This window comes from Vanellus vanellus (genome assembly GCF_965231255.1).
Source record: "Vanellus vanellus genome assembly, chromosome: 3".
In the NCBI taxonomy this organism is placed as follows: domain Eukaryota; kingdom Metazoa; phylum Chordata; class Aves; order Charadriiformes; family Charadriidae; genus Vanellus; species Vanellus vanellus.
Window position 1 is genome coordinate 93,433,064 of NC_138907.1, and position 27,464 is coordinate 93,460,527.

General features: G+C 38.4%; 2 protein-coding genes across 8 annotated transcripts in view; one reads left to right on the plus strand and one right to left on the minus strand.

Annotated features, from left to right (window-relative positions):
• IMPG1 (interphotoreceptor matrix proteoglycan 1) overlaps positions 1-16,835 on the plus strand; it is a gene marked incomplete at both ends in the record, with an annotated part of 63,163 nt that extends 46,328 nt beyond the window's left edge. The window contains 4 exons of the mRNA XM_082481579.1: positions 8,483-9,054; positions 9,842-10,061; positions 14,435-14,645; positions 16,796-16,835. Coding sequence (XP_082337705.1) covers positions 8,483-9,054; positions 9,842-10,061; positions 14,435-14,645; positions 16,796-16,835 — 1,043 coding nt within the window. The remainder of the gene's footprint in view (positions 1-8,482; positions 9,055-9,841; positions 10,062-14,434; positions 14,646-16,795) is intronic.
• Positions 16,836-26,030: 9,195 nt separating this feature from the next.
• Positions 26,031-27,464, minus strand: part of MYO6 (myosin VI) — a gene marked incomplete at both ends in the record, with an annotated part of 82,974 nt that continues 81,540 nt past the window's right edge. For all 7 annotated transcript variants that reach the window (XM_082481070.1, XM_082481067.1, XM_082481069.1 and 4 more), the window contains one exon: positions 26,031-26,230. In XM_082481070.1, the coding sequence (XP_082337196.1) occupies positions 26,031-26,230 (200 nt within the window). The remainder of the gene's footprint in view (positions 26,231-27,464) is intronic.

A 27,464-nucleotide genomic window follows, 5' to 3' on the forward strand; every position in this document is an offset into this window, starting at 1 on the left:
ATTAGCAGATAGCTAATTGAAATAAAGTAAGTCCTTAATAAAACAGAAAATGGCAAGCTGAATTACTATTTTTTATCATGTGAAAATGATAATCAAAGAAAAAAAGAATTTGTAATCACACAAGAAACTGATATTTCAGAGGGCTCTCAGAGGTTCAGTGACCAAACATGGAATTGCTACAGGCAGGTGTGGCACCCCTTTGCTACTGACTGACTTCCATGAAGGCTAGGGGAGCTTGCATTTTCCACAGAGAGATGGATCAATAAAAATATTAACCCGAAGACATTCCATAAAGGGAATTCTTTCTCTATACTGGACCCTTTGTGTGAGTTGAGTAAGACCAGCTAATTTACATCAGTGAAAAGCTTATGGGTAGTCAGACTGTTGTGATCTGCACCATTCTGCTTCTTTCAGGCAGAATTAGCTGCACTGAGGAAAAAATTGCAGGGGAGTAAAAGTAGTCAGGGCTTGGCTTTGTTCTTAATGATTTACTCTAAATCTTTATGGATCTTTGAGGAACAAGCGAAGAATTCTTTGCTTTTTATTTCTTCAGTCATTGAAGAAATACATAATACTACCGACCTCCAAAAAAAAAAACCAAACCATGGTAAAAATCCCAAAGTGAGATGAGGGCCATGTCATAACTCTTTGGGAGGAAACATCCCGAATCAAACACACAGTCTGTTGCCCTGATCAAATTAGTCAGCTAAGCATGAAAGTCAATAAAACAGGGTTGTCCAGCTTGTCTAGTTGTTACCAAATAGAAAGCGGGCCTCGGTGGTAGTGCGTGGAGCCCAGCTAAAGAAGCACTCTTGGAAGATTATTTCATAATGAACATTCTACAGGTCTTGATATTGCAAATTTTATGTTATCCTCTTAGTTCTGAAATTGTCAGGTAGAGCTGAATTGTTCTGAGAATAATGAAAGAAGATCATTACTAAGTAGTATTTTGTTAGGATAGAAAAGACTCCTCTTGTGACCTCATGTCAGAATGACGTTTATTTGCATCTCTGGTGGTGAGAACATGATGATGAAGCACAGCTGCAAGCTATGAAAATTTTCAGACTAAACTGCAGGCTTCTTATTTAAGTTACGGAGAGCACTACATAGTGGTGGAGCTGCAGCTGCAGCTTTGGGGCTGTTCTGTGAAAAATTAGAATACTCAAAAAATTTCATGGAGGATGCTAAGGAAAAAAAGGTCAAGAGAGGCAAGAATTTTGATGACTGGAGATGGAGAAGATACGGGTTTCGCTCCCAGTGAACTGAGATTCACTGGAGTCAGTGGAGAAGGCGTTCTGTTGTTTTCACTGGACACTGAACCTGACTTCTTGGAGAGTTCATATAGACAGACAAAAGGACAGCTATAGATCATTCTGGTTCTTCTGGCTTGGCCTTACCGTTACAAAGACAAACTTAACCAGTAATTATGTGCTGTGAGACATTTATTTTGACAGGTTAGGTTAATGATCCTCTTCTCTTAATTCTCTTAATCCTCATCTTACTTGTGCCCTAGTTAAAAATGAAGGACCTCAAACACAAATTCAACACTTTCGCTCTTTGTACACAACAGTCTGCATCCAGGGATTTCGTGGCATTTCAGGCACCAAAAAAATATGTAAATTTGAATCCAGCTACTTGCTGTACCAGTCCATCTGGTATTTACATCAGCAGAGCTGCCCATAAGGACATTCCTACCCTGCGTTATGGACCGGTCTCCTAATCGCACACTTTCCTTCGTTAGTTATTTTTTTCCACCAGCATGTATACAAATACATACATATATATTATAATACTTTAACTTCTATATACAGAACAATATCTGTCATCGGACTTGGAAGATTTCTCTATTGTCAATAGGAAATGTCAGTGCTTATTAAGTTCATGAATTAAACGAAATGCCAGGACCTCTTAATGAATAACCTCCTAGGCCTGCTTATTAATGCAAACCCACTAGAAAAATGTCTCATGACAAGTCGACCTTTCCCAAACAATAATTCCTTATTCATGGTCAGTTAAGGGGGTTTTCCTCACTTAAAAAAATATGAGGACCAACTAATTAGATACCTAAAATAAAGTTGTTGAAATGGCAGTTGATTTTTCCTGGTAAGTCAAACCTCTGTATTTTACTCCCTCAGTTGGGAATAAATGCCCGCATGCAGCAATCTTTTTACAAAGATTTAATATAGCAATGCACCCAGGAAATCGCCTCTTAATTTAGTGTTTACACATCTTTGCCAACAGCCGTTTAATTTTAGATATAAAACTCTCCTCAGTACAATATTGTCTTGCCTTGTCATAGTGATACAAAAAAAACATTTGGAGAGTTCAGTGAACATCTTTGTGGGAGGGTAAGTGGTGGCTGAGAGTTGGAGTTGAGTTTTTTTATTGCTGACAGTAGTTTTTCATTCCATGTCACTCTTTAACCTTCAATATGGTTACTCTGGGGGTATATTTGAGTTCAGCAGCTTATTTGGTGCTCTCTGTGGGTTCCCTACACCTGAATGATAGTGTTGTAGACCAAACTGTATACTGAAATTAAATATTCTGAGATTAATAATGTCTACATCTTCAGTGTTTGTACTTTTAGAGGTTTCATAAAATAATCGCCTGTGTTTTCTCTAGCCTTCTGCTGTAAAAATCTCATCTACAATGCAAACTAGGTGAAGTTTTACAAATAATTGCTTTATGATGGACCAGTTTAAGTGTATTTTGTGTTCTGTTTCCAGATTATATATATATATGCGCATATAGAATCACAGAATCATAGTTTGGGTTGGAAGGGACCTTTAAAGATCACCTAGTCCAACTCCCCTGCAATGAGCAGGGACATCTTCAAATAGATCAGGTTGTTCAGAGTCCTGTCCAACCTGACCTTGAATGTTTCCACGCATGGGTCTTACACAGCCTCTCTGGGCATCCTGTTCCAGTGTTTCACCACTCTCATAGTAAATAATTTCTTCCTTATATTTTGTCTAACCCAATATTTTAAATGCAAAGGTGTTTTTTGTTTTCATTCCAAATGTCTAGGTCTGCTTTGTTTCATCCGTAGTTTTTAACTCCTTAGGATTGATTTTTATCAGTGTTTCGTGTAGCCAGTGGAAAAGCTTGGCAAAACCAGTTGCAAATCATTTTACTGCTGATTTCAACATGTGGCTCATGTAGGCATGTCTTGCAGCAGCAACATGACACACATTAGACAAAATGCAACCAACAGAAGGGGTCAGAAGCTGCTGGGTTCAGGACTGGTGTTGTGCTTCATTAAGCGCTCAGCGGTCTTTTTGGTGAGCCCGTTTCTTTTCCCATTGCAAGGAACTGACACCACCTCTGTGGTCCGTCACAGCCTGTCTCAGCTGGAGACACAGTGACTGATAAGAATTGGCAGCTTATGAAAACAGGTGATACGTGCACTTAGATCATCTTGGTATGCCCTCAAGGCCTTTTAAGTTACTTTGCTTGTAATAAGAGGATGCCAGAAGACCTTTATAGTCTATGTATAGGCTATATTTATATATATACACACACGTATACACAGCTGTATGAAAAATGTGTAATATATGTACGGTTATTCTGCTTCAAACTTGTTGCAATTTCAAAGCCATTTCAGTACTTCTTGCTCCTGTAGTTACCTCTTTCTAAAATATAATCTGCCGAACAAATACCATCATGATCATATGCTCGAGTGTATGCTGCGTGCTGAGAGAAGGCTGCTCTGTGGAGCTGCAGGTTCATCCCATCAGTAGATCATCCTTCATTAATGCCTCAAGCACTAATGCTAAGAAATCTGTTCTGAGTTCCCTTAACTAGTAAGTGACTCTCACTCCTTATCAGTGTAACAAGTAACAGCAAGAGCTTTGTAAACAGAGAACATCACTAGGCTTTGTTTTTCTAATCTGTCCGTATCCTTGATTACACAAGAAACACGAGGACATGACAAGAGAAAAGCATCTCAGGTTCTCAATGAAGTATTAGAGCATCAAGCTTTGGTGCAGCATTTGGTGTTACATGCAGCACGCACAACCCCGGGTTCCATAAAGCACTTTGCTATTCTCTTTTGGCTGCTCTTTAGGACTGGAGGGACTAGGACTGTAGCCCTTGTATTATCCTGTCAGCAGTGCAAATTACGTATCACAACAAATGAGAAGAGACTGCACAACTGTGTCAGTTTAAATGGGAATTTGCTGCACCCACTTCACAGTCCTGTTGTGCTTCCAGATCACCGCAGTCTGGCCTTGCCGTAAAGGAGAATGCAGCGCTTGGTCTTTTTCTGCCTCATATCCAACATAGATGCTTCATGTTAGCAGTGTACATCAGTCTTTTCCAGAATCACCAGTACTCTAAGCTTGTTTGTTATTTTGTACACATTGGTTCTGAACAGCCACTGGGGATGTGGGAGGGAGGGAGGGAGGGAGGGAGGGAGGGAGGAGGAGCCCATCATGTGAAAGGTAAGGAACTATTTTATAATCCAGCAGAAAGCTTTTCCCCTGAGGGCACTCCTGATCCTCAGAGCACTCCTGATCCTCAGGGCAAATCCAAATACCCTGATCTCACTTGCTCAGGTTTTATGCTACCACAGTTCCATTGATTTCGGTGAATTCACTACCGATATAAGTGCTATTAGAACTCAACCCTAAATATCAAACCAAAAATAGGTGAAAAATAGTCTCTTATCAAGTGGGAATTTTTGTCATCTAAATCGTTCTGGTTTCCAAACATTCTGCCAGTTAAAATGAGGCACGTGGGGTAGATGTTTTCACGCATGCAGATGAATGCAACAAAACTGACTAGAAAAATTTGCCTTGTCCAATATAGGAAAAGGATATTAAATATTGACAGAGATGAGTGATCTTCAATAATAACTTACCATCAGCCAGTTAGGGTTAAGAACAAAATAAGCACGCCCTGTGGCATGCCGCTGCTTTGCAGTTGTCTCCCCTGGTCTCTGGAAAACCTTGGCAGCCCCCAGCTTCTACTGACTTATTCCAATGTGCCAAAGTATAACAAAATGCTCGTCCATCATCATCAGTTGTCCAGGACAGTTTGGAAACTGTCTTTGATGGTTGCTCTACTTTGAGCTGCAAGATAACAGGAATCCTGCAAGAACATGTAACAGCAGCTAATAACCTGGTCTTCAAAAGAGGGAGAGCATCTTGCCAGGCAGCTGCCTTACAAACGTGCAATATTTTGTGCATCCAGAAAACAGCAAATGTGGAAGGTGTCCTTTCCCCAATTACCCTGTCAGTGTAGTCCACATCTCCCTGTTTCTACAATGCTTTTTCACGCATAGCTATGAGAACATGCATTGCTGTTGTGATAAACTCTGTTCTAGCAAGAATTTGTCTGATATTTCTCAGCATCTCTCTGAAATACAATGTTAGCATCTGTTACTTAATACCTGTTAAAAACAGTCTTAAAATACATTGTGCTTTCAGACAGGTTTATTTGTAATGAAATAACATTTGCACTAGTTACTGATGTAATGACTGTATAAATCTAAGCAGATGCAGTAATGAGCCTTCCAGGCTGTTTTATCTGAGGAGTTTTGCTTCAGAGTATCTAGGTTATTTTGGGAAATTGTTTCTAGAAGTTCACTTCCCCACAGAACAGACCAAAAAAAATCTAGTTCTTCCCTTAGCCAAGGCATACAAACCACTTGTAACAAATGGAAAACCTCAGAACTGAGAGTGGGAGGAGGAACACTCCAGTAACACCATGTTACTGGTATTCCAGAGTAAACTCAGTAGCACGTCACCAGAGTCAGAACCACGCTGTCCTGCTGGTAATGTCTAACTACGACACAACAGCAAGCATTTCCCTTTTTCAAAAAACTTTAATACTCCTTATCAGTCCAATACTTAGAATCGTAGAATTGTTTAGGTTGGAAGGAAACGTTAAGATCATCAAGTCCAACCACTAACCTAGCACTGCCAAGCCCATGTCCTGAAGCAGCACGTCTACCCCTTTTAAATACCTCCAGGGATAGTGACTCAACCCCTTCCCTGGGCAGCCTGTTCCAATGCTTGACAACCCTTTCTGTGCAGAAATTTTTCCTAACATCCAATCTAAACCTCCCCTGGTGCAACTTGAAGCCATTTCCTCTTGTCCTATCACCTGTTATTTGGGAAAAGAGACAGACCCCCACCTCGCTACAGCCTCCTTTCAGGTAGTTGTAGAGAGTAATAAGGTCCCCCCTCAGCCTCCTTTTCTCAAGGCTGAACAACCCCAGTTCCCTCAGCCGCTTCTCATAAGACCTGTGCTCCAGACCCCTCACCAGCTTTGCTGCCCTTCTCTGGACACGCTCCTGCACCTCAATATCTTTCTTGCCGTGAGGGGCCCAAAACTGAACACAGTACTGGAGGTTGGGCCTCACCAGTGCCGAGTACAGGGGGATGATCACTTCCCTAGTCCTGCTCACCACACTATTTCTGATACAGGCCAGGATGCTGTTGGCCTTCTTGGCCACCTGGGCACACTTAAGCTACTTGAGCACCTCAGAGAAATCAGTGAACCTCAATAATGCTACAAGGAGCTGAAGAGATTGATTCAGGTAACAGAAACTGTGTAAGGGGAAAATCGATCATCTTACATAAATTCATTGTGTATGTTCTGAAGTCAACAGAAAGACACGGGCACTTCAAATGATCCAGTGTATGTTAGGATGGTTTTCTTCAAGTGAGAGAAATGTCTCTCTATTGACTAAAAAGGAAGCAAAGATGACTGGCTTAGAGGATGCATCTCACTTTTAAATGCTTTCTAGAAGTGAGAAGAGAGAAGTGAGATGCAAAGGCATATTCTTAAGCCTCCCGAGGAGCTTGTAGCAGAACCAAAAAGCAAATCTAGCTCTCTCACGACCTACTCTAACAGTTTATCCATTGGTCAGTCTATTATGTGTATTACTTATTTTACTACTATTGATACTATTTATTTTTTATATATAAATTTTATATAGATATTTTCTGTTGTACTATTTAATTTTTTTATATTATTAATTTATTAGCATGTGGTTTAGTTTTTGCTTTACGCTACCATTACTGAATCACCATATAGCTACTACAGCATACATAATAAAAACAAATTATAAAGGGGGCAAAAATACATAGCAGCTCTTAACATAAGTTTATGTAAAGTGGTAACCAAGTGGAAGAAAATTCTTTTAAAGCATCTAATTCTAGCAAAGTCACATACCATGCCTTAGAGCAATTCTTTGCTGTTTTGAGAAAAGTGGTCAACTTAGCAGAATGGGGCTATATAGGGCTATATAGAAAATAATACACATTAGACCAAGGCATTGTATCTGCAGGGAGGAAGCAAAGAGCTAGTACCTGCTGTTAAATTAACAGTGTCAAGAAAACAGATAGCTATCTTGTATTAAGCTTTTATTTGTTGAAAATGTACATTTGTTCCTAAAACCAGCAATACAATAAGCAGAAGATTGGGCCGCATTTGTTTGGAAGTAAGGAAATGGAAAGGGACACAAAGACCAACCACGGGCAAGTCCTATGCCATGGACAGGATAGTTGCCACCTCCTTCAGGCAACATTCTCTGCAAAAGTTTTCTCCCCCTTAGTACTTTCATTGGCCACTGAGAGGAAATTAGTGCATAGGGAATGAGAGAGTTCATCAACCAGAGAAAAACTTATTTCCTATCAGCTGATAAGCGATTTTGCCTGCAGGGGGCTGCTAAAAGTCCCGTGTGAAGAGCCCACAAAAGCATATCACTGAAAAATGACAAAGTTGTCAGCTTGAGTTGATGTCTGTTGCTTGGAGCTCATCATTTTCTGTGAAGTCATTGTGGCCAGGTAGCTGCAAGCCAAATTCAGAGTCTCATTCATCACCCTTTAGATTTGGATTTCGGCTACAGCTATCGCACATGATCCGTACATCCTAGGTCCCAGCAGGGACCGCATAAAAGTTCAGCGTCTGGCTCAAATGGCTGCTTCAGGTGCAGCAGATGATTTCTTAAGGTTTGAATTTGTTTTCACTGGTGCTGTTGTCTTTCAGGTAAATTGACACAGCTTGCATCTGAAGAGGCTATACTGATTTTCTTAACCATGTTTTATGATTACTGGCAAATAATAGCTTTAACCTCTCGCAGAAGGGAACAGAATGACTCTAGCATACAACTGATCCAAGCAGACAGCTCAAAACTGCGATCTACTCTTTCAGTCAGTATAAACTGGCAGTGTGATTATGTACCTTCAAAACAATTATTGCACTTTGGAATGGCTCAGGAAATATTTACCAAGCATAATTATTATTTAAACACAGCACCCACAGAAATCTCATCACTCGAACATGTGGATGAGGTGTTTTATTCCAGTAGTTCTTCCTTGGTTATGGAAACAACATTTTTATGTTTAGACAGTGTTAAACCTTGCTTTTAAAAATGCTTCAAATAGAAATACAGTATACATGTTGTTTCCATGCTTGGTTTGTTATGCTTGTTTCTAAAATAGCTACTTGTTTTTCCTCTATTTTTCTGCAGCAGTTAAGATCGTGGATGAACCAGAATCATCAGGCAATGGCATTTTAGTTACAGCCAGCACTTACGAAACGTTGCCTTTCTTTATTGGTTCAAGTGATCCCTCTACCACACCGCCTGAAGATGTTATTACAGATGTGCGACCATCACACCAAACGGCACCACTGCCTGTGGCAACCAGCCCATCCCACAGCCACTCTCAGATCATCGAACAGTCCCTTGAAGTACCGGATTCCTTGGTGCCCACATCTGAGAGCGTTCCTCCCGATGGCACCGAGAAAGGAGTGCAGGATATCGCTGCCGAGTTAGATCACGTCGGTGTGATGAGCACAGCAGCACTGGATGAAGTGGAGCATGGCAGTGGTTATATCTCAGTGCTGACAACTGAGCCTGCAGAAGCCACCCCAGCTCCTACGCTTAAGTATGTAACTACCAGCTCCATGACAACCGCAGCCAAAGGCAAAGAGCTAGTGGTTTTCTTCAGCCTGAGGGTAACCAACATGCACTTTTCTGATGACCTCTTCAATAGGAGTTCGACAGAGTACAAAGCACTAGAACAACAGTTCATGCAATTGGTGGGTGAAAATCAACTTGAACAACATACACAATAGTCAGGCACAGTTTAAAGAACTACACTGAAGAGCACAGCAGTTTAACAATATCAGACCCTACCACAATTCAGTCTGATAAGCTCTATTTTTAAAGGATCCATAAGCCTGGAATGCTGTCAGGGTATGAAGAAAGATTTTATGAAGTCAGCAATGAAAGTTTTTGCTTGTTCAAGAGACTCCAGGTGTATGCCTGGCATGCCGTTTATTCGGCTTTTTCTTAGATTCACGTCAGCAGTATAGCAGTGCTGATTACATCTAAGGCTTGTGTCTACATGCTGGATTTAAAAATAGGCCTTTTAAAATATATCATAGCCTAGCAGGGGGAATGTGATTAGATATGGATTTTCTCTATGGGTACAATAGGGCAGCAGGTCAGCTCAGTAACATGCCTATTATGCTATGCCCTAACCTGCCTGGATTGAATGTTTGAAAATAATTAAAGTAGGCTTTTGAGTGAGGTGATTTTTTTTTTTCTTCTAGATGAATAAACTCCCCAACTGCTGTGCATTTCATTACAGGGGAAATTACTGCCCATCCATCTCAATACATTATTGAGAAAGATGCAAAAGTCCAGAAGAAGACAGTGCTAAACAGAAAAGTGAATTTGGTGGTGGAGTTTAACATTTGTATGAAATTCAAAGAAATAAGTGTGTGACGTGCATACTTGATAATGAAAAGTGACTGTAAGAGAAATTACTAGCAGGTAGACATTGACAGTAAGTTAAAATAAAGGCACCTTTCTGTTTTGCAGCTACTTCCATACCTTCAGTCCAACCTTACAGGTTTTAAGCACCTGGAAATACTTAACTTCAGGAATGGAAGTGTGATTGTGAATAGCAAAATGAAATTCGCCAGGACAGTGCCATACAATATCACAGAAGCAGTACACTGCGTTTTGGAAGATTTCTGTGATGCTGCAGCCCAGCGTCTCAATTTGGAGATTGACAGCTATTCCCTGGATATCGAGCCAGGTAAGATTGCATTAGTAATGTACGCACAAACCCCAAAGCCAGCGGATAATCTTTTCCAGATTGTTACAGCTTCAGAAGGATTACAGTTTTGGAAATGACATTATTAGCAAGAGCCTCCCAGTGATCAGGAGTAATAAGAAAAACCAAGATATTGCAAATTCAACTATCTGCAGGCATACTTTCATACTTTAATGAAATGCTGGGTGGAGGTGTTGGTCTGTGCATGTACACCAACTACTTTTCAGGGCAAACTATAGGGAACTAAAAGCTCTCTAGAATGAGGGTGGGGTGAAGACAGGTATAACAAATGTTCATGTGCAGTTTACAGGAATGACTTATACAAACTTTGCATCTGAGTATGTAAATGTAATTCGTAGTGATTTTTGCAATGTTGTAAGCAAACCATAGTTTCGGGCATCATTAAATCTATTTTTAAAGGACTATAGAGTTCAAGACAGAAGGAGATAATTTCTAGGAATAATTGGATTCTACAGATACTCACTGACCAGAGCATTACTACATGTAGCACTCATAGGTTTGTAATTCCAGCATCCCTCCTGATGTAATAAATATCAAATATGTCTGTAAGTCTGTAGGCTTTGTGAAACAGTAGAAAGTCAGTAACTGAGTATCCGGACACTACGGTACTTTTTGAAGGTCCACTGGCATGGAAAAAAAAGATACCAATGCCTTAGCATGCAGATGCCTTAAGCGGTTTTGGGTAAATTGTCTTTTTATGTACAGATCTCTGAAAATTTCAAAACAAAAATCCATTTACAATTCATGCAGGCAGTTTCTAATCTGTTTTCATTTTATGTATCTCCTTGTGGCCACCAAGAGCATAGGTAGTGTGTGGTAAAGAAAGTTAACAAAATCCCAGTAGTGAAACTTTCAAATACTGCCCTGATAAACTGATGTTTTGCTGAATAAAAGTATTAATTGAGTTCACTAGAAAGACTAAACTTTGGGCTACCACGTATTTTCTGCTTTGGTAGTAAATATTCATTAAAAAAAAAATTAAATGAGAAAGTTGCTAAAATGCAAACAGAAAAAATTAAAAATCTTTCATCTTCATCCATATCAGCTACTTTACTGATGTGGTATTTCACCATTAATTCAATAAAACAGTATCACAATGAGTTCACTGAGAGAGCCGTTCTTTCAAGCCTTATAATCAGTAGTAAAATGTCAAAATAGAAGAAATTATGTTTAGAAAGCCAGTATATTTCCATACAGGTGTTTCAAAGCCCTACTGTCTTCTCACTTCAGAAAAATAATAAAATAATAATAAAAAAAACAAACAAACAAACAAAAAAAAACAACAAAAAAACAACTCAATGTGTTTAGTAAATTAAGATAACTTAAGCAAATTCCTATTTATTGTGAAAGTAAGAGCCACCTAGTGGTAATAATGTTATACCAAATTGAAACACTGATGGGAACCGACAGTCCAAAATAAATATGAAGACTCAGCAGCTGCAAAGGGCTGACTGCATTGGTCATAAATGATACCGCAAAGAATAACATAGTGGGCTTTTAAAAATACCTACATCCTTTTTTTTTTTTTTTTTGTAATCTAAACAAAGTGAAAACAGAAAAGATGACAGAGTGTGGCAGGTACATAGCCCAACATTTTGTTAAGGAGAATGAATGAAACATTATAAGAAAAAAAAAAAATGACCCTCTATCCCAGGGAAATGCTTATACCAAACTCTACTTGTCAAATAGAAACACACTGAGACCTTTCAGCTTCTGAAAACTGCAGGGCTGTAGCGCACAGCCCTGGGTAATGCTTAGGCAGAGCCTGTGTCTCCTGACTGGCAGTATCAACCTGTGTTTCCACTACTATAAAGGTAAACTGTGACCATCAAAACTGGGGAGAGACTTACAGGAGATATGCAGTTATGCAGCTGTTATTGTTTTAATCAATTGCTCAATCATACAAACTCTTTTGTTAACCATTTTTCCTTCAGAAGCGTTCTGCTTTTGCTTGGAGTGCAATTCTCTGTGGGATAAGTAAAGAATCTGTAAGAACTAATATCCGGTTTTGATTTGCCAGTTGCCCATGTTTCATTAGACTAAACTTTGTAATTCCTACTCAGTAGTATCAATGACCAGAGCAAAGTGCTTGGAATATTTTTTTTTATTTACATATAAGCAAGGCTTTGCCTGGCAATAAAGTTACCTTGTAATTTATTGTATTACTTTGATGGCCAGTTTTTAGAGTTTACATGCACATACATTTGCAGTCCAGGAGCAAAACAGATCCCAAATTAAAATGCACATTGCATACAGCAAAGGAAAATTGAGCGCACTAAAACTCTCTAGTCTTAAATTAAAAAAAAAAAAAAAAAAAAAGGGAACTAGACAGAGAATTACAGAGGGGTTAAAAGTGAACAGCTCTGATGGATAAATTTCTACCAGTTAAGTGTATCCTAATGTGTGCCTGAGATTTTCAGTACTACTATAAAGAATGCGATGCTCATTTTTCATTGAAATTAGTACTACGGATCATCTAGGGCCATCAAGCGGCTTCAGAAGAAAATTCTCAGCCCACCTAGTACCTACAGGCACTAGCTGCAATATCTCATATGAATCTTCTTTATAAACTACAGATTTTTCTTCTTAACAAATGTTAAGCCCACACAGGTATAATGTGGTGAGCAGGACTAGGGAAGTGATTGTCCTCCTGTACTCGGCACTGGTGAGGCCCAACCTCCAGTACTGTGTTCATTTTTGGGCTCCTCACGACAAGAAAGACATTGAGGTGCAGGAGCGTGTCCAGAGAAGGGCAGCAAAGCTGGTGAGGGGTCTGGAGAACAAGTCCTATGAGGAGCAGCTGAGGGAACTGGTGTTCTTCAGCCTTGAGAAAAGGAGGCTGAGGGGGGACCTTATTACTCTCTACAACTACCTGAAAGGAGGCTGTAGCGAGGTGGGATTCTGTCTCTTCTCCCAAGTAACAAGGGATAGGACAAGAGGAAATGGCTTCAAGTTACGCCAGGGGAGGTTTAGATTGGATATTAGGAAAAATTTCTGCACAGAAAGGGTTGTCAAGCATTGGAACAGGCTGCCCAGGGAAGGGGTTGAGTCACTATCCCTGGAGGTACTTAAAAGATGTGTGGATGTGGTGCTTAGGGACATGGTTTAGTGGTGGTTTTGGCAGTGGTAGTTTGATGGTTGGACTTGATGATCTTAAAGGTCCCTTCCGACCTAGACAATTCTATGATTCTATAGTGAAAATGGGCTGGTTTTCTTGCACAGTGATGTTTAGGCAATTTCTATAGACCAGACCTTAGACCAAGTTCCTCTCTACAGCTAAGACTACACGTGCAAACTTCCTTTGAACAGGTCCGGTGATTCAAGACCTGCTGTCCTGCATAGCCCAGGACATGGGCTGCTCTCATGTCCTTCTTTGTGCTCTCCTTTCTGGTCTTTGTACACTTTTTGGGGGTTGTTTTTTTGTTTGGTTGGGTTTTTTTGGCCTTTCTGGATTCACACATCTTATTCAATCTGTTTGCTGGAGAGAAAAGAATTTGCATCCCCCAGTCTGCTTCTCCCCATAGTACATAGGAAACTACCTGCATGAGACCAGCTTGGTGGATGCAACCCTCCTCCTTGTCACCCCATCAGCACACAGCTGGGCTGAGCACTGAGTTAAAATGACACCTTCTGGGTCTTTTTTTCATTTCCAGTTAGAAGCAGAAAATGAGAAGGGAGTAGATTTGTGTGACAGATTAAGTTCGAACTTTAAGCTGTCTCTGATTTGGGCCTTCCTGTGAACATCAGCAGACTAATTTTCCTTTAAGCTCATAGAAGCATCCCTTACTAATATTGGGGAGGGGCAAGTTTTCCCAATACTAACACATCAACACATCACTTCCAAAAAAGCTCTGCAAGCACATATTTTCTCTAGTCAGTGCCAGTATTTCTAGGTTGCAGTCCTCATAGTATTGTGCAATATTCAATAATCTAATTCCCTCCCCTTGACATGTCCTAAATTATGTGCTTAAGATGATTATAGTCAAAACTACTTCTTACACATATGCACAGCTGTCACATAGTATCCATGAGTATAAAACTAGTACTTACAGTTAGAAAAGGATAAAAATATCCAAACGTGAAGATCCTTGTCAGTGAGATGAAAATGACATCGCTGTGACGGGGTAAACAAATGTACAAGTAAATATAAGCTTGCATGCTTGCTGCGTCATCTACAGAAGGGATATATGTCCTTTTACGCTAGACTATATCCTCCTATTAACATGCACAAGTAGGAGGCCAGTAAATGAGAATTGTTTTCTCTAGCTGCCACGAGGCCTGCCAAGTTACTTTCTGGGTAGTGCACCAATTAATGATTCACTCATCCTTTACAGCTGATCAGGCAGACCCATGCAAATTCATGGCGTGTGACGACTTTTCCGAATGCATAATGAACGAGTGGACAAAAGAGGCTGACTGCCTTTGTAAACCTGGTTACGCAAGCCAAGACGGATCACCCTGTCGCAGCCTGTGTGAGTTGGAACCCCAACTGTGTGTCAATGGTGGGAAATGTGAGTTAGTTCCAGGAAGAGGAGCCGTCTGCAGGTAAATAAACGATCCTTAACATGAATTCCGTTAGCGGACTCCTGAAATGTCTATTGCATGAACAACCAGGGCTGAGTATACACTTTTCAACAGCATAAACTATGTTAATAAGCCAAGACATCCGTATTCAGACACTTTAAGATACATCGCAATACCCTTTTTCAGTATAAATAGTCTCACTATGGATAAATCCATTGCTGCCTGTTGGTACACATGGAGCGTCGTGATCTAGTTATTTTTTTAGAGATGCTTTAGAAATTTATCACAAATTCAGCATCATTGGCAGAGATGACAAGTACAAAACTTGAAGACTAGCAGCTCCACATAACTGCAAACACATTCCCTAAGGATTTTTACATGAAATTATGTTACGCTGATACTGAGAACTACCACAGTACTTGAACGTATTAATTCTCTTTTAAAAGTACCAGGTTTCATCTCATTGTACGAGTAGACTATCCAGAGCATTTTGTGAAACTCTGTATGCCAGACTGGCACACGGTAGTTCGCTCTACTCAAGTAGCAAAGGGCAAAGCCGACTCCTCCAAGACCAACGCACTAAGGAAAATAACCCCTTTCCATTTCAGAAAAGCCCTGACTTGATGCACAGCAATAACCAAGCCATCACTGAAACGATAAAAGTAATAAAAATAAGAAATGAAGCTTTTTGTGAATTAGAGCAAGTTACAAACCCACAAACTTACCACCAGTCTCAGGCTGACAGCTCGTGCAAACTTGTACCGTCTGTAGAGAGAAAATTATGGCCTATTATTTGCTTCTGCTTTGTGAATTTGTTTGCACTTGTTTTGCTTGTGAATATACTCAGAACCATGCTGGTTTTTCCACTAACTGGAACGCCTGCATTCTCATGTAAGATATGGCAATCTTCTCCCTTGCTGTAAAGGGTGCCGTTTGTAGTAAAACTCTTATTTCAAACCTCGCTACCCAGATTCAAATCACCAATAAACAGCATATAGGCTTCAAAGATGTGTGTTTGACATCATTACTCCAAAACACACCTGAACTTCTAAGGTCCTAAACCACAAATGTTATTATTTCAACTTCACCTGTGGGGCTACAAATTTGTCAGAGATGTTTCAAATGCATAATTTCCTTAAAATTTGTACATTGGCAAAGAAACGTATCAGTGTCTTTTTGACTAACACTCACTCTCATGAATCTAAGATTTTCTTTCCTCTATTACCAGCCACATTCTTTCATACAGACACACAACAAATTGTATTGGGAATACTCTGTTCATATTTAATTGCAGATTTTCCTTTGCTTTCATTTGAGGTACTCGGTATTTGCTGCCTTCAAGTTCTGTATATTTTTCTCTTCCTCTCCCTGTTTTAGATGCCCTGTACGTAGACACGAGCTTTACCAAGGACAGCGCTGTGCAAAATTTGCTCCAGAACCCATACAACCCTTCATTTTTAAACCTCTCATTCTTGGCTTACTAAGCCTTGTTTTTCTTTTCATCATTTTTACTATTAAGTTAAGAAGAAAAAGCAAAAGAAACTCTAATTTGCAGTAAGCTGCTCACGATCTTTTTTCTTCACATTTCAAAGTATTCCTTTTTTCTTTTGCAATTTAAAATCTCACCTAAACAAAAATGTTCTGCATTGTAGAAGTCCTACTCTCAACAGCTGCAATTCAGAAAATGCTGTAAGGATTAATCCTGCTTTTGAACACGATGAACCCATAACTAGGTTTTGTTATACGGCTCGCAGTGTAAGTGCCTGTGTCAGTTCCTCAGAGATCACTGATCACGAAGCATTACATGAACTTGAAAACACAATTCAGCGCGGAGGTAAAACGCATGGAAATATCCTTCTTACCCCTCAACAAATGGCCCCACCTCAAATAACAGGTCTACCTTCATGTATTAACTCTACCACTAAAATGAATTTGATTCTCATCTCTTGCTTGGCAAGTCCAGAACTAAAAAGACTAACTCATTTATTTGCTTTCCACATCTGCTGTGCAGGTTTCATAACAGGATTGTAGAACTGCTTTTCTTACAGCTCCCTCGCATGGCTTTGCTGGTCCATCCTATCCCACTGCTTTTTGTGATTTAGTGAAATAATTAATCTAGTGGTTTCTTCTTTTCTTCCCTTTTTTTTTTTTTTTTTTTTAAACTGTTGTAGGTCACCAGACCAGTTTACAAAGCCACGACTGACAAGTTAAGTCTCCAAAATTCTTCATTTCCAGCATCAGCCAGACAAACCCAAGGTTTGTGACTCTTTTCAAGAGCTATAAAAATCTGTTGAGTTTCCTGTTTGTCAGTGTTACCAGGCAGCCTCTTTGTACTAATTCCATACAAAGAAAAGCTTGTTTTTCTTTGGATGCTTGATATGACAACAGCAATCCCTTCTTAAGTGCTTTTATGCAACAAAGTTCCATTCTGTATACTCATTTGCTGAAACACATGAAGAAGGAATATCTAAAATTAAAAAGCAACACAAAATGCAAACTGAAGGTGAGGTTTTAATAGGAATAATCAATTATTTTAAAATAACTTGTGCCTGTTTAAGCTACATAAGAGTTTGAGCAAGCAGGAATTCCAATTTGAGCAAAATACTGCTCATGGCTCAAACATTATTTCAAGTATAGGACATTTCTTTTATCTTTGAGAGAAAAAAAAAAAAAAAAGAAGAAAAACAAAGGGAAAAGCTGAGTGAAAAAATTCTCTGAAAATGCCAGACTGTCTCTTAATGCTGATGTATCCAAGTATGCTCTCTTGAAAGGTAGACAAAAAGCTTTTACTTCGCTATTTTCATTTCTCTGAATCACTGCCCAAATAGGAACAAAAAGGTTTTACTATAGCTGTTTGTGTCCATTATTACTGAGGGACATATCAGTACAGGATTGCCCTGGCACTACAGAGGACAGGATACCAGCCTACAGGAATCTTTGGCATGAGCCAGGACACTGTTACATAAATAAAGGAACAAGTAACAATACTGGAGAGAAAGGTTTCTTTTCACTGATCTTCATCAAACAGAGGATTCCTGCCCAGGTCTGGTATCTTCAAGGTACTCAAGGTGACAGTTACAGACTGAGCTGACAAGTGGAGGGACTGGAACGCAGCAATAAGAGATTGACAATTCAGCAGGGAGCAGCAGTTCGGAAAAGCTCAAGAAGGCTTTGCTGCTGATAAAAACAAGCACACAGATGTTTGCAATTAGTATTTTACACCCATCTTAAAAGAAATGTGCCTGTGGGTAACTGTAGACCAATAAACTTTCACACCAGCTGAACGACTGCTGCTAATTGCGATCATTTGTTTTGACCATTTTTCACTATTACTTAAGTTCAAAATGAGTGTTTACATCACAGCCCTTATGTTGAACACATTTTTAATGACTTGATAAAAGACGATGGAGAAAGAAAAACATATGTGGAACACAGCTTTCGTTTGTTGAAACTAAGAGCACTGCTTCCAGATCACAATCTAGAGAACTCCTTTGGGGCTCTGATTTTTAAAACAGAATATGGCACTTGAATTGATTTTTCAGGAGGAGGTGGATATCTAAAACTCTGAGGTCAAATTGAAAATTCCAGTCTTTAAATTCTGTTTTGCAATGTGTAATGGCAGCAGTGACAGCTTTTTACGACATTATCTACGGTAAGTATAGCTCTGTATTTATAAAGATGTATATAAAAATAAGTGTAAAATTCCAGTAGAAGCCAAAATAACCTTAAATTCATTCCTAAGCATGAAAAACGTCTCCAGTTTAGTTATAGCGTCACTACACAGAAAATGGTTGCAAAATTTAGTTATCAGAGGAGGTTTTGTTTGGTTGGGTTTTTACCCAGTTTGTCACCCAGGAGTTAACAAACACGTTTTGCATCCAGGCGGAGAACATGCTCTTCCTTCTCTTTGAGCTCAGTAGAAAACACAAGCTCTTGCAAGCAGCTGAAAGCCGCAGCTGCCTCTCTAGATGGTCAGGTCTCTGGGAACTTGGTGTGTCTTGCTCCACAAAGAGTATAATGTGAGGAATAGAATGAATGAGAGAGTCATCTTTCCTTGGGCTAAAGTGGGATGTGACAATGAGCAAGAATTTACACATTCAAGTGGATCAGCTGGTTCAGACTGAGCCATAAGGCCAACCAACAAGTCCACGTGCAGTTGACCTACTACAGTTGAAAGTCAAACATGCCAAAGTTCTCTAAAAATGATCCTGCTGATCTGAGTCTCTGCTGCCTTCCTCACCTACACATGTGCTCTCTGCTCCTTTGAGATGAAAGCTGAAGACACCACCTCATTCAAAATGCAACTTTTCTCTTGTAATATCTGCTGTCCCTATTAGTGACTGTGCTGGACCTTCTCTAGTCAGTGAAAAAGGTTATGAAAACTAAAGCACACTGCTTTTCAGCCGTAAGGGTCTTAGGTCAAGCTGCCTGTAAAGTCTATTATTTTTCAGTCTATCTAATGGATGCTATTCTGTAAACTCGTCATTTACTTGTGCTCTTACATGGCATGGGAGAGTAGGCTTCTTTTTCAAGATGTTATCTGGCAAAATTCAGTAATGGATTTAAGCCTTGAAAAGAAAAAGGATCTTATCTAAAGAGTCTTCACAAACTTTTCTAAGCTTGCAAAAGAACTGTGCTGCAACAGACACCACAGAAAATCAGTTTTAAGATACTTAGATAAAACCTTAGAGGATCCAGAAGTATCTGACACAAAATAGCCCAGAAGCATCGGAAATATAGCACTGGGTAAGAAGATGGTAGAATGTGTTGTTTCATAATGCTGAATCTAATCGGCATGGACAAAGACCACTTCATTTGATGTAATTCAGATGAAGCCTCAAAGTTATTATAGATTCTAAGAAATACATAAAATACATAATTCTCTGTTCATCAAAACCAGTAACTGACACACGGCACGATCCTCTGAAAAACTGACTCTCAGCCACCAAGAAAGATGACTGAAATTAAATTTGAGGAGAAAACAAAAACTGCCATTTGTTTCATCCTCACATCAGTCACTTGGATCATCAAGCAAACGGTATTTTGGATTGAAACAACACAACAATCCAAGGTAGCCTGTTAGAGCTCCCCCACCAGTATCAGCAATTTTGTGTTTTGTTACCAGAATCACAGGGAAAGACCACCTAAAATACCCAACAGAGGTGGGAGTGCTGTGCTCTTAGTTCATGAATACCAGGTGTCGGGTTTTACACACATAGAAGTTTGCACAGCACAGCTGCCGCTCTTACGCTTCGAACAATGCACAGAAGCTGTGCACTATTTTTTCCCAGGTCTGCTGTAACTGTGAATCTCGTAGATACTTTTGATATGGCTTCTTTTGTAACACACTGCATTCTAATTTTACAGTCAAAAATACGTTCTTCAGATGGTATCGGTAGTACTGTCATATGATGATATGGGTAGTTATTTCATACAGAAGCACAGCACTGTTATACCAGGCAGGAAAAATAATAATTTTACTCTGACTTCAATGACTTAGTGTGTAAAAGAACTTCAGGGTTAACTCAATTCTCCTTACAAGAAACTGGAGTTTATCTCAACAGATTTTAGTGAGATCTTGCCTATTAGCAGTAGATCAATAGTACATTTTCAAATTTAAGAATGCTTTTCAAATGTGTCACGAGAGTTTCTCTTACAGGTACTCAGGCAGCCTGCATTATTCAAGACTGGACTTCAGGCTGATTATGCATATGAAAAGAATTCAAGGATTCCTAAAGATGTAACATTTTGGCTCTACGATCAGCACACACGAAACAAATTGTTTTATTAAAGAAAAACAACATGACCAAGTTGACCAACTATTTGACCATGTCTAAAATTTGGCTAGTAAGAAGCCACCAGTGTTAAGGCACGTGTTAAACATCCAGTGCTTACACATCTTAACTGTACTATTATTTAAGAACCGAGTGCTAGAAACAGATTTTGCTGAGAAGTAACTTTTTTCAATATTGTATGTCACAACCATTCTGGTAAAAATGTCAACAAAACTTTACTGCATTTCTATACCCTTTTATTAACCTTCCTTACATACACTAATGTAAGCAGCAAACTTGGAAATAAGATCTGTCATTGACCAAAGGCCACATTAGAAGTGTTTGGGGACTTTTTCATTCTCTCCCTACAACGCTCACACTGCAAATCACACAGAAGCTGCAATTAATTTTTTTAATGGTTTCTATGAACATCGGATTCCAATTTTTCTGTTAATAAATACATTGTGTATACATCTGTACATACACACTTAACTTCTGAGGACAGTTTAACCGTCATATCCTAAGAATTCAAACTTTATGCTGAGGCACAATACCTGCAGTTTCATCTTTTCAGAACACAAGGTTTATATTCACAAGCACCCTCTCAGTAGCAAGTAGGTTACAGAGTTGCACTTCAGCATGTACACTTTAAACTCAGTATACACATATATAATTTCGAGACGTTATTATTATTTTTTGTGGAAGAAATATAAGCAGACAATGAGTGGCCATCAAGTATTTTATAGGCTTAGTAATTTATGCTCTACGGATCCACAACCCTGATTCACGTACGAGCATCACTTTACTTTGAACTTTTCTTGAATATATATGTATTTATATGCTGCACCAGTGTTGTCCAATATTGAGGCACTGTTTGCTGCTTGGTGCATACCAGAAGTTGTACTTACAGCTCAAACTGAGCTTCTACAAAGTTCATGACTATACTGGATGACAGCTCCTCATTCAGGTGTGAAACTTTCATGTATTCAGGACAGTAGCTGATTTTAGTGATGATTCTTTTTACTTCGCACCACACAACTACCACAGCAAAGACTGAACTTCAGTTTACCTTATTATGTACACTCAAATGAACTGTTTACGAATTCCAAACAATTAACTGCACAAACAGATTTGCCTGCAAAACCACCAAAACTGGTGATTGTGTACAAATGAAGGCAATGCACCAAGAATACAAGGTTGAGTTTCTACAGCTGAAATAAGAGTTTTTACTTACTTTATTTAACTAGGAAAAAAAGAAAAAAAAAAAAAACAAAAAAACCTAAGATGTGGTTTTACACAGTAACACTTCAGAATAAAACACTACTTTAAAAACACTTCTTGCAGGGCACTGGAAGCCATCCCTGCCAACAAATGTTAGCTTTTCACTACTGCTCATGTAAGTTAAGAATGCATTAAGAATGCTGAAAGCATTCAATTTTTTTTCCATTACAAATGTATTTTTGTATGTGTCTAGTATATTTCAATTCATACTAGTTATCACTAGTCAGATTAAAAAAAATAAGTAATTTTAAAATGTGTATTTTAATAATGATTATTCATAACTGTATTTATCACTCTCAACTATTAATTACCAAATATATTTGCTGGATGTAAGCCTTTTGTATTTCAATAAAATATAATAAAACTATTTACTTGAAAATTTCACAGGGAATTGAACTGGTATTTAATCTCACACCATGACACATCACATTATTTTAAAACTTATGTAAAGCTACAGTTGGAAATAATAGCCATAAGGAAAGTGAAACAAAATTGTATCTCCTAGCTATCAAAGCCTGAATTACTTCAACCTTCTTAAATTAAAAAAAAATACCACTCTGATTTGGTCTTTAAGAGGAAAGTTTGATAACACTTTAAAAACAAAACAAAACAAAAAACAACCAAAAGCAACACCACTCCCCCACCCCAAACATAAAGCTCCTTCCTGCAGCATACAAACTTGAAGCATTGTAAGTGGTTTTACTAGTCACTGACAAAAAAGATGCAAACAGTACACAGCATAGCAAATGGTAAAGATGCTGGAAGTGATGGCAAATAAAGGTTAAAAAATAGTAATAACAGTAAAAAGATACTTGTTTCAACAAATACTGAGAAATGGGTTATGAGACTTAAAAGATAACAAAATCAGAACTTCTTAATATGAGAACGTTATTTTAGAGGAACGCTTACCTTAGAAAGTAAAAGCAAAACCTTACTAGAATTGCTTTAAGCACCATAAACATTTGATAGAAAAGCATTAGGCAGTTCCAGCACAGAAATCCTTTATCCCTCTCGTAACTTAATTTACCCTTACTCATTACACTTTAAATATTTAAAGACAAAATGGTAAGAGAGATACAACTGAGATTTCAACATGGAATGTATTTATTATTTTTTTTAATTTTCAGTACAGTATTAGGCGGTCATTTAAATACTTTAAATAAAGATATTGGAGAAAAACCCAAAGGATTCAACTAGGTAAAGAAAAACAATCTTATCAGTGGATGAAAGAAGTATTTAATGACCTTGTGATCCTTGAAGTAGCATTCTCTAAACAATTAATATTCCTGGGTCACCTAGTCAGGAATGTGTAGCCTGGCATGGTGATTCACTTCCTCTCCCTTGTTTTCTGGAGTGTTTCATGCAGAAAATCTCAACTATAATGGACAACTTCACTGAGAGGCAGGATTTTTTTTTTTTTTTTTTTTTTTAAATCAAACATACAGAACCAAACCAACATGTTTACCGCATCATATTCCTTTAAAAACCAAATTACATTTTTCTCTATAACTGTAAATCAGAAGGGCATTAGGTAATACTACAATCCTACAAATCAACACTCTCCCCCATTTTTATTTCCTCTCCGAATCAACCAGCAGTATAATTATCTGACACAGTAGATGGGACAATGGAAACAATCGGTAAGCAGCTGAATATTGCCTGATGTAAAAAAAGTCTGAAATGAATTCACAATTCTGTTGCACAGGAAGATCAATAAAACTAAAGCAGATGCTGTTTGGTGGGGGAGGGGGGGGGCACACTACTGTACAAACTAGAATACCCCAATTTTTGGAATGCATCTTCTGCTTGCTTCAGGCATATTGCTGGAGCAGCGCAGAGAGGGGGAACATCTTGTTTGAGAACATCCAGGCACCAGTTTCTCTTCCACTGGTTCAAAGGCAATTTTATTTTCCTGATAGCTCATATTTGTTAGTCATTTAGTTAATGAGAATTCCCATACACTCCATTCTGAAAAATTAACTTTCTTTCTGATGCCAGTCAAGGAAATCCTGGTATAATCAAAGGAACAGACAGGAAAAATTCAGTTAACAGTTTTATTTAAGTTCCCCTCAAGTATGCATACACACATATATACTAAAATATTTAACCATATATACGTGTATAGACATACACACACTCTTAAGTATTGAGGTTCTTTGCTTACCTTGTTCAGTCTCCTAAGATCTGTTTTTTATATATATATATATATATATATATATATATATATATGAAATGAGACTGAATGTATTAAGAAGTTAAATCTAGACAGTAATAAATATGGGATAGGGCACCTGAGCCCTATCAGTTCAGTGATTTTTCTTCCTCTTACTGCATGAATGATCACAGCTTCCTGCAGTGGTAAGTTTCTGGAAACTGGAAGTTCTGAAACTTCGCTGGTTTAATGTGTTACTGAATTGGAACCAATCTAAATTTCATAAGCTACACCTTTTAACTTATGCAACACCATACAGGTTTGCACACAAGCGGCTAGGCAGCAGTCTGATGCACCTTCATCTTCCAGCCAAAAACTACTGCTTCAGTGAAGAATTTGGCTAAAATGAAAATGTTTTCTTGATTGCAATCACATGACCAAAAAGTAGACTGGGTACACAGTGGATGCTGAGATTCCCTGATGCAGCAGCTTCATACAGAGTTAATGTATTACTCAAATGTCCCCACATGGATTCCAGTAAGGAGTGCATTTATAACAGCCGGCAGACTGTGGCATGGAAGCACAATCTAAGGCCAGCAAGGATGTATGCATCATGAGCTTTCCCTGTGCTACAGAACTGTACCTCTTCAAAGTTATTGATTAAGTATAGTATGCATTTAAAAACTAAAGCTTCCAAGAGGTTTCAAACTGCGTCAACAGTGAGGAAATTATTTTACAGGGTAAGGAAACTGTCTATTCATAGAGCTAATCTTCATTTTCAAATCAGGTGGAATAAGTAATTGGACACCAAGCTACTTATATTTCAAATTCCTATCAGAGAGATAACAAATAATCAAGTTTAATTTGTTGAAATAATGGCCAGCATGGTAAAACAATGTCCATGTAAATGAACAAGGTGTATCTTAAGACTGTATGGTATTAGTAATTCCCACCCAAAAAACCTCCCAGAACAAACTGCTTAATAAGGGAGCAGTTACAAGCTTTGAAACTCGACAGAGGAGATCAAGATAAAGCTCAGTGTCCGAATCACTATGATGTTCCAGTATACTAAAAATTGGAGCTATTTTATCAGCACATAGCAAGAAGATGATGCATTATGTTATTGGACCAAATTTTTTATACAATCTAACAAAAAGGTACAGACCTTGTGCATCTCGTTACAATTAAAATAAACAGGATGTCTGAGGCTCAGGCCTCAATATTCAGTTAAATTATACTGCCACCAAAAAGCTGAACATATTTCCCTTATGCTATCCGTAATCTTATATGCTTCCAGATGTACATCTTGGACATTTTTGCATAACATGTTGAAATTACACTATCCGAATAAACAAACTGTCCAAGAATTCCTAATGGAAATTTGGTCAGAAAAATAAAAGCGTAAAGGAAATTTGTACTTCAAGAGAAAAAAAGAAAAAGAAACAACGAGAGAAGTGGTATAAGCCCTAATGATCAGTACATTCTTTGAGTACTCCAATATTACACACTATCGTCATATGTGAATGCTCTTCTTAGAATGTACAGAAAACCGCTTCTCTTAAACCAAGACAGAGAATGCATTAAATAGGAACTTATGGGTCTCAAGTTTAGGAGGATTTCCCATCAGTTTCTGAAAAAGTCAGTAAATACAGACACTAACCAGTTTTCAAATCAGGACATTAAAATGTCTCAGATTATATAAAAGCATACTCCAACTTCTCCGGAACAGAAGTCAAAGCTAAGGCCTCACAATTCCAGTTACTAGAAACAGCATATCCTCTTTCCTAGGCCACTAATTAAAGCCAGCTATTCAGTGTTTTAAAGAGGTGATTTTACAAGAAGGTGGTTGCAATGCAGTTCTTTGTAATATGTACCCAAGTATAGACAGATTGTTTAAACGTGTTAACAGTTATAACAGTAACCGTTAAATTAAAGAAAATGCAACATAAACAAAATGCAACAAACTACACTGACTGAAATTGCTTCAACGTCCTCATACCTAGTAAAGTTCACTACACAAATTAAACATCATAAAGTACAAATTAACAAACCACATGATTAATAAAATCTGTTCACTTTATATTAAACATCTCTAATATGATTATAGAATGTTTACGTCCTCTGTTGCACAGAGGAGCTCTTCCCTTTGTGTCACGGGCAAAGGTTCTCATCCCAAATGCTACTGTGCAAAATGACCGTTTATTTCAATAGGTTCTGCAGCATAGCTGTAGCATACGTAGGACGAGCTTGTCTGCTTTCAATTGCATTTTGAAGATACTGGATACCTCCACAGCGCTCCCAAATTTCTTCAAACTGCCTCGGCACAATTTCAGCACCTCGCTTTCGAGTTAAACCAGTCTCTTCAAGATTAAGCTCACACATATCCATATCGTCCTTACCTGAAATGGTAAAGGAAAAAGGAAAATCTTTATAGAAAGCTTTTACATCATTCAAAGGTCCCATTAACAAAGATTAGATCTTTGTTAATTAGATTTCCTCTCTCAAGCTCTGGTTTGTTAATAGACTTCAGAGTTTATGGGGGAAATCAGTCCTCAAACACAGAATTATTTTTTTTTGGTACACACAAGAGCAGAAAAGCAGTATCAGAATAAACTAGTATCAGATGCTGCAACTGACAGAATTGTGCTTAAAAAGAAAGCAAAAAGGAACAAAGGAAAGAAGCCAAAAAGATCAGCATCTTCGTACATTCTCCTGAAATCCACTACAGGATGACGACCACGTTTGTTTAACACACACTGTCAGTTTTACAGTTTCACGGTGGACTGTTGTCATTGTTTGTTCAAATGCAGCAAAGTGACTGAGAAGCCAAGACTTTTGATCAAGTCGTCAGTATTCTTAATCTGTCAGCCTCCCATGATAAACAAACGATGTTTACCAAATGGGACTGACACAGGGAATCCAATGAAATGATGAGTGTGGGTCACTTGCTATGTTTTAATCTTATTTTTAATAGGTAATCCACTGAATGTGGCATTCATGACAGAAATGCTACTTTTAGCTATGGATTTTGACACTGAACAGGCAACAGCTGGTATAAGGAATACTATTAAAAATAACTAGCAGAAAACCAAGGAACTTTTGTCACTAGCAAAGCATCACTCTGAAGCGAAACAAATTGGTTATGGCCTTTTACTCAGTTCCCAAGTAAATACAAAACCTCAAACCACAGAGCTGCAAACAGTATTTCTCCAGTGTTTTCTCCCCCTTTTAGTATCCTCCAGAAAAGCAGGATACATTTCATTACCAGATAAATTTCTACCCATCCGTTGCCACATTTAGTTTTTATTTTAAATATTTAAGACTAAAAAGTTACTCTCCCACGCTAGGTAAAAGCATCAGTTTGCTATTAGCACCATACTAGGGAAAGACAATATATCATATGCACAAATTGCTTTGATACAAACTTTGCTTTGATAATTTTTCAAAACTAACTAAAAGCCAATACAATGATGAGTAGAACTTCCCCAGATAAATTGTGATGTTTTATCTTCAGGCTATCTCCAGTTCAGTGAATAACCTGAGGACACTTAATAATAAAACCATCCACACTTGGATTCCCACTCTATGACTTCCCAGATTAAAGTACATGTACAAGTAAAACACATGACTAGT